At 50.6% G+C, this 9,908-nt stretch overlaps 1 protein-coding gene across 1 annotated transcript; it reads right to left on the bottom strand.

The window, feature by feature from the left end:
- Positions 1 to 2,489: 2,489 nt before the first annotated feature.
- Positions 2,490 to 3,587, bottom strand: CNR2 (cannabinoid receptor 2 (macrophage)). The gene has a single exon (XM_009873878.1). The coding sequence runs from the start codon at positions 3,585 to 3,587 to the stop codon at positions 2,490 to 2,492; it is 1,098 nt and encodes a 365-aa protein (XP_009872180.1).
- Between the last annotated feature and the right edge of the window lie 6,321 nt (positions 3,588 to 9,908).

Genomic DNA, 9,908 nt, shown 5'->3' with positions numbered 1-9,908 from the left:
AATAGTGATAAAACAAGAAGGGGAGTGTGTGAGTTTTTCTTCCTGTTAGTGATGGAACAAAGAGCAGAGTGTCCTTCGGGAATGAGGGAGTCCCAGGATGCAGCCTCTGAGGAGAAGATAACGAGACACCTGGACCATTAGAGCTGTTAATTAAGTCAGCAGCAGGGATGCTCTAAACTTCTGAACTGTGAGAAAGAGTGCGCAGGCTTCATAGGCCGATGAATATTGACTTCTCCACTCTGGGCAGCGTAAAGTTGAAGTTAATGAGACGTGGGATGTGTGTTGTGCAGGGAGAACATGGAACAGGGAAGTCTGAGCCTCCTGAGTGCCTCAGACAATGGGGAGAGGGAGAGGGTTTCACCGGCTGGGAAATCAGGATAAAAGGGGGCTGCGTCCTCCGGCAATTGGAGAGACCTCACTGGGCCTTGGCAACCCCGGTGAGCTCTCCCTTTATCCGAATAAAGTTAAGACTCCTCTGTCTTCTTTGTGAACGCTGACCTCTGGCAACAGGATTTTCCATACAAAACCATAGGTATGGGTGAATGTTTAAGTTATAGTGACGTTGTTTCACTTCAGGTTAATGACACTGCACAGGTCTCCTAAAGAAGCTCTACTGTCCACCATGTCATTTCAATAGCTTTGCAGTATAAGTATGTTACTTTGTATAAATGTCTGCCTTGCTAGCAACTGTACCCTGGAAGAAGAACCAAAAAGGACAGATAAAAAGGGAACATTCTACTCCAGAGAGTGCTGAGGGAGCTGAGGAATTGCTGAAGGACTTGAAGTTGGCCAAAGGTAAAAGCAGGAGGGGGAGATCGAGCCCTCCAACTCAAGTCAAACAGAATTTCACACACCCCCACCTATAAGGAGCATGTGTGCTAATTTACGTGGAAAGCGAGGCTAATTTAAATAGAGGGGACAGTAATCACTGACTGGTACTTTTAAATCTAGGCGTGTTTACACTAATTAAGTAACAACAGAAATGTGTTGTAATTCCTCGCCAGGGCATGCTGACTTTGTGGAATCACTACCCAGCACGCAGCCCTGTGCAGAAATGAAGTAAGCTGCGGTATCGCATCTCAGAGTGTGCGACTGGCTTACTGCGCGCCAGGAAATAAGCTCAGTCTTGAGACAACCCTGTTGAGGGGCCAGGAGAGAAGCCCTGGGGTCAGCCGCATGGCAACTCGGCTTCTGTGAGACCCCCAACCCCTGGCCCGCCCAGGCAGCCGGAGCAGGTCCAGGGCTCGACTCCAAAATGCATGTGTGAGGGCCGGGTGCATTCTCTGGGGAAACAGGGCAGAGTCCAAGGGCCTCCTGGCTGTGCCCCGGGCCAGGCTCATCCCTGTCAGGGACATGTCGGGACTCTCGCTGCTCTCTGGGGCGCTGGCAAAGGTCCCCGTCCCACTTTGCTTTCTGAGTAGGTTTTGCGGCTAAAGGTGCCGCTTTTGTGTAATATGCAAAAAAAATATCTTTCAAGTTCCTCACGCTCGGAGTATCTGCCCCAGCCTGGGCTTAAACTTGTTGCCTGGAGGAGTTTGTGCCCCAGAAGTTAATGGAAGAAAAGGCCAAAAAATGGCTTTAATGTTTAATCACGTAACATCCAACGAATGCCCGCGTGGCACAGGTTAGCTTTGCTTAAATTTGCTGCAAGAAACATGCTGCCTGCAGTCCTGTCCACCTCAAAATCCTCAGCTATGGCAGAGTCTGTAAGCCACAGCGAGAGCGTTTCAATTTGCCATAAAGGGTCAGACTCTAAAATCAACACGATACTAAATGCTGTGAGACACGATTAGCCAGGACCCTCTGCAAGTGAGTCCGGAGAAATTGTCTGCACCTTTCCCAGCACCTTTCCTGCTGCTCCCAGTCCTGCTCCCGCGTGACGCAGTGAGGCATCCACCGTCGGTGGGAGCTCATCACAACTAGAGTGTTGTTCTCTGCCACCTTTGCCAGGACCTGAAAACCTTTTGTCGCCATACGGCTAATACCTAACACCCCAGGACGGCATTCAGGCTGGGTATAAATAGATGTACCTCTGCTACTCAGGGATGTGCTATTAGCACTTCGCTAATCATGCTGCTACAATTCTGCTTGTGCCCGGTTAAGGATTTTAGAGAGAGTTCTATGATATCTGGGGATTTCTAGAGAATCTGAAGATCTGCAGAATGTTTCACTTGAGGGTAGCTGTATGTTATGGAGTGTATGCAAGTGTATTCTTACTGAATGTAAGAAAAGGGCTACTGGACAGGCAGGAGGAGTTGTCATAAAATATCAGGATCTGCTGTTCTGGGACACAGTGTTGTCCTCTGCCTCGTGGCTGGCACACTGACGTGACACCGGTATCTCTGCAGCTTGGGGACCGGGTGCCTGTGTAAGTCTGTGCACTTCATGTCCCAGCATCTAAGAATAAAATCAGTGGAAGCTGGCTCCACGACAGGCATCCGAGCCTTCATTTCTCAGGACCTTCATAAGAAGAGAAAAGAAAAAGTATTTCAGACTGTCTCTGCCAGCCCGAGCGTGGATTTGCCATGGCTGCCTCCCTGCGTTACGTGCACGTCCTCGCAGACTGTCTCTATCACGGAGGACTTGTGGGTGCTTTCTGCTTCTGGGCTTTCCTCAGAGGCCCTCAGCTGCCTCCTGAACCGAGAAAAGACCGTCCTCAGGGAGGAATATAGCTCCTTGCTCCGCAGGGCATAAATAATGGGGTTCACCATGGAATTGAGCAGGCAGAGGGTGCTGCAGAAGGCAAACACCTTGCGCAGGTGATTGCTCAGCCTGGAAAAGATGCTGTAGATCATGAGAACGAGGACTGGAGACCAGCACAGCACGAGGACAGTCAGCACCATGGCGAGGGTCTTGGCCAGCATGACATCCATCCTCATCCTGGCGTTCTGCTTTCCCACCTGCGCTTGGTGCTTCTCCATGTAGGCCACGTGCTGGTGAGCCCTCCACAGCACGTGCGCGTAGGCGTAGATGATGCACCCCAGCAGAACCACGACGAAACAGATCCAGCTCGACAGGTAGTTGTCGTCCACAAACGGGAACAGCTCGGAGCAGGTCGAATCAAGCGTGCAGCAGTTCCAGCCCAGGAGAGGCAGGGAAGCAATGGTCGCACACGTCACCCAGAGCAACCCTAAGGCTACCCATGCTCTCTTTCTCGTCATGAGGAGCTTGTATTCGGAGGGTCGGTTGATGGAGATGTAACGGTCCAGGGCGGTCAGCAGCAAGCTGCTCAGGGAGGCAGAGAAGGACGTGTTCACCCCTCCCAGCTGCAGCAGGTATGTTTCTTTAGAGAAATCTGTTTGATTGAAGACATGGAAGTTGACAAAACTGCAGACAAAAATGATGCTGGCCAGGATGTCAGCCAAGGCCAGGCTGCTGATGAAGAGGTAGGAAGGCTTTCTCCTGGTGCCAGGGGAGGAGAAGATCAAGTACAGCACCAAACTGTTCTCGAAAACGCACAGTGTCCCGAAGAGCCCGCACAGCGTGGCAATGCTTATCTTCTGTGCTTGTGTTCTCAGGACCATGAAGCACTCTGTGGTGTTCACGCTGCATTTGGAGGCATTTTCATGTATCTTACAGATATCCATTGTAATTAACTGGAGCCAGGAGCTTGCAGAGAGTGTTTTGCTTGCTTCTGTACTTCTTCAGAAGCTCTGAAAAAGATCAAGGGGAAGGGGACTTACAGGAGCACAACAAGCAATAAATTCAACTCACTCAGACTCATCCCTCCCTTTAGAGGGAGGCAAGAAAAAGGAAAATAGCTCAGGGACACCTGCTTTCAGGTCCACAGCCCAAATGCTGGAGCCAACACCCACTCTTTACCACCAAACACCCACTCTTGCCCAGCAGAGATCCAGGTTTATCCCACTGATGATTTGGCTAAGACCCATCTATCACAGCCCATGGGTACAACGTCCGAACCACGTCTGTCTCTTGGGCTGTTTCCTCACCATGAGAGGGAGGCAGCAACGCTGAGAATTGTACAAACCCTGGCCCAGCTCTTTACCAGTCCTCCAGGATTCACTGCTCAGGGCAAGCAGCTGTGGAGGGAGCTCCTCATGGTGTCACTATGTGGTGGCCGGAGACAGGTCCTGGAGAACAGCCTGTCGGGGTGAGATGGCTGGGATGGAGAAGGACGAGGGATGCTGCACAGCTGGAGTCACGATGCGGCTCATCTGGGAACACAAAGTGCACTTTGAAGCATTTACTCTTCACCAGAGCTGTTTGAACACAGAAAATGACAAGACTGGTTTTATGTTTAAGCTTGCCCATTGCAGTTTCGTAAAGCTCAGGCTCATTAAAGTTGTGTTTCTCCCCCCATAATCCCCGTGTCATGAGTTAGTCTGCCCTGTGGTCAGTAATCAATATTAGAGTGCAGGCTGGACATAAAAATGGGGACATGCAGGAGTTAGACTACCTAAGAACTCCTGTCTATGTCCAGGATTAGGTTAATTTTATCAATTTATAGCTTCAGCAGAGATGTGATATGAGGAAATGCCTTATTTTCCCCTAGGCAGATGTTGAGCTGCTCGGCATGTTCTGTAGCAGCAAAGTCGTGTTTTTCTCTACACTTCTGCAGCTTAATGCCTTTAAATGCCTTCATCTTCATTACACTGATGAGCCTGTCCTTCAGATGTTCTTTTTCTCCCATTCTTGCTCTTGATTACACTTGTGCTTTAAAGCAAATGCACTTTCAGCGAGGGCTCGGCTGCCTTGTGCTGCCTCAGGTAACGCCAGGAACAAGGTCATCCTGGACCAGGTTGTGGAGAACAGATGAAGAGGCGGGTGTTGGATACACTAAAGCTGCCTTACGAGCAGCGAGACGCTGTGTCCTGAGAGCCGCGCACCGGCAGGTCCTACCTCCTGGCTACAAAAGCCTGTGGGACACGACCTCCCTTCCCCAAAGCATCCGCCTGACTTCCAGCATCCAACATCCCACATCCGGGCCATGGAACTGTGAGTTCCCGCTGCTGGAGGAAAGCACTGGACTGACAGTGTTCCCTTTCCCCAGAACAAACAAGCCACAGCCTCTCCTATCCCTCAGCTTTCTTTTGAAAGAGGAAATGTCCAAAACACGTGAGCCACAGCAGATGGGACGTGTGACAGCTACAGCTACCTGGGGAGCGGAGGCGCTGCTGGGTTCCAGGCACCCGAAGCCAACCATCTGCGGTTTCCCTGTCAGTTTTTCAAAACTCAGTGAGTCTTTAGAGTGACTGACATGCTAGAAACCTCTGTCTGCAACATCTCAGAGGCGACATGTATCTTACACCTGTCTCCGTTACTTCCTTCCCCACCGATTCCTGTGTCCCCTGACACTCATTGCTATCTCTGTGTTTTGCAGTAGTTGCAAAATACTTCTGAGTGCTTGAGATGCTGTCCAGGAGGTCACAGGGAAGAGTCCAAGCCCCACACTTTGCTCTCGCCTGCGTGTCAGGGCTCAAACATCAGCAGTTGCAGGGCATTCGGTGCATATTGCAGCCAGAGCAGTTCAACCCTGATTTGCATTTTTTGGCGTATCACATGGAGGAGTCCTGGACTTTGGGCTGAAATGTGGCTCAGCGTTGCAGCAAGCCTCGCGCCTCTTACATCAGGCTCTGGCATGGGGTAATCATGCAGGACCACAGATGCTGCACTCTAATCTCAGTGCTCTTGTTTCCTGCAGCTCTTCACAGAAACGCTCCAAGTGCAGCAGCAATCCCTAACTGCTGTTATTAAACCTGACAACATCTCTCTCTCCAGAGAGAGGTGGATTTAGCAGACAGATGGACTCTGACATATCTCAGTGGCCACTGGGGCAGCAACAGCCTTCTTGAGTATCCAAAACTCCCCAGCGAAAACTCCAGCATCCAAACCAAGACATCTCTTAATTAAGCAGACTCCAGCATCAACTTGACATCTCTTAATTGCAGCCAGCATTCCCAGGACCATCTTAAATTCTTAGTATCTGCAGTTCTGCAATATCCAACCAACGCTTAGGAGCTTGGGAAGTGTACTGAACACTAGGCAAGAGACTGGAGGCCAGCAAAAGGTTACCTCTCACAATATGTTGCTTGGGGAGAGTGTTTGGTTATAATGGCAAAATAACTCCTGCACTCACTGTTCTGGTACAGCTCTCTCCATTAAGCTGACATAATTGAGATAAGCCCTCAGGTTCAAAATACTGCGCTGGACTCGTAGCAATCAGCCAGCCCAGACCTTCTCTTCCCACATCTGTTCTGTCTCAAGCTGAATTACAAGGATGAATCCCCAAACCCTCTTTCCAGCTCCTGTGTCTGTGAGGGAAACCAGGGGGCTTTGCTTCAGCACGAGGTCTCTTCTGCAGAGCCTCCAGAGCGAGGAAACAGTCAGTGCCAAGAGCCCCTCTCCTTGCACTGCCTGTTCCTTTTTTTGTTGTTGTTTTGGCCATAAAGTTGTTTTTTTTTCCCTGCCCAGGGGACATATTTCTCTTGTCAGATGGGCTCCTGGATTCAACCATTTGTTTGTTCGTGCCCACTGCCTCCTGCGTGCTTTTCTCCTGGGAAACAAGCCAGCCTGTATCTGGATCCTGGGGGGGAGCTGATCTGTGACATCCTCCATGGGGCAAATTTCACTTCCAGAGTGGAAACCCCCTCCCGAGGGGCAGCAGCTCCACCTCCCCGCAAAGTACAGCCCTGGGCACGGCTGTGCATCCCCACCACAACAGCCTTACATGCCCAGAGAGTCTCTGCCCTTTCAGTTCAGCAAGAAAGAGTGAAGAGGCTTCTCACCCTCCTTTAGAGCCAGGAGGCTGCAGCACAGAGGGAGGGGGTCCCCAGGAGATGCAGGGGCCAAGCGGGGATTTCCTGGCCCTCTGCACCGCATCAGCTCCCCTCTGAGCACAGTAAGGTGTCTCCTGCCGGCGGGATCTCCCAGGGTGGGGAATGTTCTGCCAAGACAAAGCAAGGGAAACCCTGTCTCTTGTGACGGAGAAAGAGTAAATGGAGGCAACGCACTGAAGAAACGAGAAGCCCAGCTGTGAGGAACGCAACGCAAATAAGACGTTTGGAAACGCAGTATATTTGTAGCCTTGCTGACTGCAAAGGCCACCCAGAAGCAGCAGAGAAGCTTTCCCCTGTTAGATCTGATTTTGAGCCCACTCCCTCCAGCCTAATAACTCTACTGACTTCAGTGGAAATTAAACCTACAAGTGAAAACTCCTTTTCCATTTCAGCGCGTTACTGCAATTGATTTCAGCTGTCAGACTGACACTGCCTTGCACGCGGCGTGGTTTCTGACATCACTTGGGATGATTTCTTCATTTACAGAGACATCTCAGAATCCTTGTGATTAATAAGTTAACATACTGGTTGCTTAGATAACATAAAATTAAATTTTCCTGCTGCAATCAGCCAGTGCAACGTGCCTGCAGCATTCTGAAAGTGCTAGTCTTAAATATTTCATCAACAGAATTTCTAAGACATTTGATTTTTACAATAAAATAAAATTTCTTAAATGATCACCTAACACGAACAAGCGAAGTGATTTATGCAGAAATTGTCATTAATGTTTGGACATTTCACTTGCTGAAAAAGCAAAGTATATTTTGCTTTACAAATATTTCAGTTTGTTTATGATTTCTTGTTTTCTCTGCAGGAGAAGTTTAGCCATTATTTTGGAAACTGCCGATCTTCCCACTTTGTCCCCCTGACCATATTAAATATCGTTGAGCAGAGTTACCTCCCTGATGTAAGAACTGCCTGGCACAAATGCCTCACTGAAGATTACATGTTTGATTTCTACTCAGAGTCCAGTTCTGTCCATGTGTCACTGCAGCCGTGTGTGGGTGTGGAGCAGCGCTGCGAGTGCCAGTTTGGGTGCAAAGTGTGGCAGAACAGGGCTTCTCGCCCTCCACCAGAAACACCACACATGGAGTCATAATAAAGATTAACTTGTGCAGAAGGCTCAGCCTGAGAGCTCAGGATCATATTCATGCTTGTGAGACACTTGGAAACACCTCTGACATAACCAACATCAGTATTTCCTAAAACCAGCTGTCAAGAGTTAGTGCCCAGTCTGCTATTCAAACACTTACCTTTGACGTTCTCATTAAGAAAGCATTCATCCTAAACCCCAGTTTTCCCACCCTTTGTTACACCTTCCATTGCAGTTTATCCCCCAAGACAAATCCAGAGCCGCGGAGGCTCCCCAGGCTGCCCAGGTGTGTTTTAGCACTGTGGGCTCAAAGCTACGATGTGTTTTATCATGAGAAAAAGGACCCTTGGCTGCAGGATCTCCCGGGGATTAGCAAACGCAAACCACTCACCTCCTCTCGCTGGTGCTCGTGTGGTGGGCTGGGAGTGCTTGGGGGCTTCCCACTCCTCCAGCTCTCAGGGCAGTTTGTGCAGCTGCAGACAACGGCGCCTGCTTCCCTTTCACATCACTTCTGCTTTCATCTGGGTGTCTCGTATCATTCTGGTTTATTCCCCTGGGCTGGAAATCCATCAGCGAAAATCTTTCCTCTGGTTTCTTGCTCTCTTTTCTATTCTTTCAGTGAATGTGTGTCAGGTTTTCTTTCCATTCCCACTTCCTCCCTGGGTTGTCTGTTCTGCTTCTGGCTGCTAGTGCCACATCTCACAACCACTCTAACTCTCTGACTCGCTGAAATAATTTGCTCAGTCCCTCCAATCCCTTCATGCACCTGGAGCGTTTGAGGCAAGAGATATTTAGGGTCCTTTCCTGATTTCTCTGGGGAACTGGAAGAGGAGGGGAAGGAAAAGAGCTAGAAGGCAGACATGGAAAAATCTGGATATATCCAGTTGTGTGCAGATCCAAGGGCAAGCTCAGAAATCTGCCGTTTGTGTGCTTGCCTGGCACCATGAAGAGCAGGAACCCCGGCTCCCTGTGCCCCAGAAGGTGGGCAAGCCACTTCTCTGTACACACACATGCTCTGTTAACGTCCGAAGAGTAAGGTTATTTCCTCTTTCTAGGTGGAAGAGAAAGGAAATGGCTTAAGGTCTTAAGTTACACAACCACACTCCTGTGGTCACGATGGACCCAGGGCTGCAGAGACTGAGGCCTCTGCTCTACCTCCGCTGTCCTTTCTCGCAGTGAACCACTCTCCCCCTCAGCTGGGCAGCAGCAGCCTGTGGCTGGTTAGGTGTAGGTTGAGCTGTTGCTGCTGGAAAGCAGGGATGTCTGGCAGGTGACACCAGAGCACCGGGGTCATCATCTCCTGTTAATTGAGGCTCTGTGTCAGCGGGCAGAGGCAAGTTTGCCCCCAAACCCAAAGGAATCTTCACATTATGGTTGGGTAAAGACCACACGACCTGTAGCGGGAAGCACACGCCGTGCTGGCTGCAAAGGAAAGGGCTGTGCTCCTCAGCCCCTGGACGCACCGTGCCCTGCTGCAGGTCCCACGCTGGCATCTGCACAGAGCTGCACAGCCCTGTCCCTGCACCCATCTCCTCCCACGGCCCCACCGACCTGTCGTCTCCCAAGCGGGAACTCAACATTCCCTCCTGCTTGGATCCCCATTCCTCCCATTTGGTGGATTCGTGATGGTTGCGAGTAGCAGTTACATCTCCTGCTCTCCAAACGTTTGCTTCGTATTCCCCCTCTCTGCCATTATTTGTAGCTCAGGAGTTTGGCAGCAGCTGCTGGAGCTCAGCTGGTGCTCAGCAACGCTCGGCTGCCCTCTCCAGGGGAGGCTGCCACACTCGCAGGGACATCTGCCCGCAAAGGCTGGAGAAAGGGGCAGAATTGGGAACCCAGCGCTTCCTCTTGGGCCCTGGCTGGGAAAAAGGAGTTTCCCCCACTCATCAGGGTGCTCAGGCACAGCTGGGACCCGTCTGATCCTTTCCGTGCTGCTCAAGGCTGGGAGGTTTCGAAAGCCCCGTCTGGTTCTGGTGTGGAAACCATGACAAAGATGAAAGGCACCACAGACTGTTGTA

This window comes from Apaloderma vittatum, unplaced genomic scaffold (assembly GCF_000703405.1).
Source record: "Apaloderma vittatum isolate BGI_N311 unplaced genomic scaffold, ASM70340v1 scaffold13937, whole genome shotgun sequence".
Taxonomy (NCBI): Eukaryota; Metazoa; Chordata; class Aves; order Trogoniformes; family Trogonidae; genus Apaloderma; species Apaloderma vittatum.
Note: the sequence above shows the minus strand (reverse complement) of the source record. Positions and strands in the feature narration are given on the sequence as shown.

Bases quoted from the DNA above. Each gene is read 5' to 3' on its own strand.
- CNR2 (XM_009873878.1), bottom strand. From the start codon at position 3,587: ATGGATATCTGTAAGATACATGAAAATGCCTCCAAATGCAGCGTGAAC.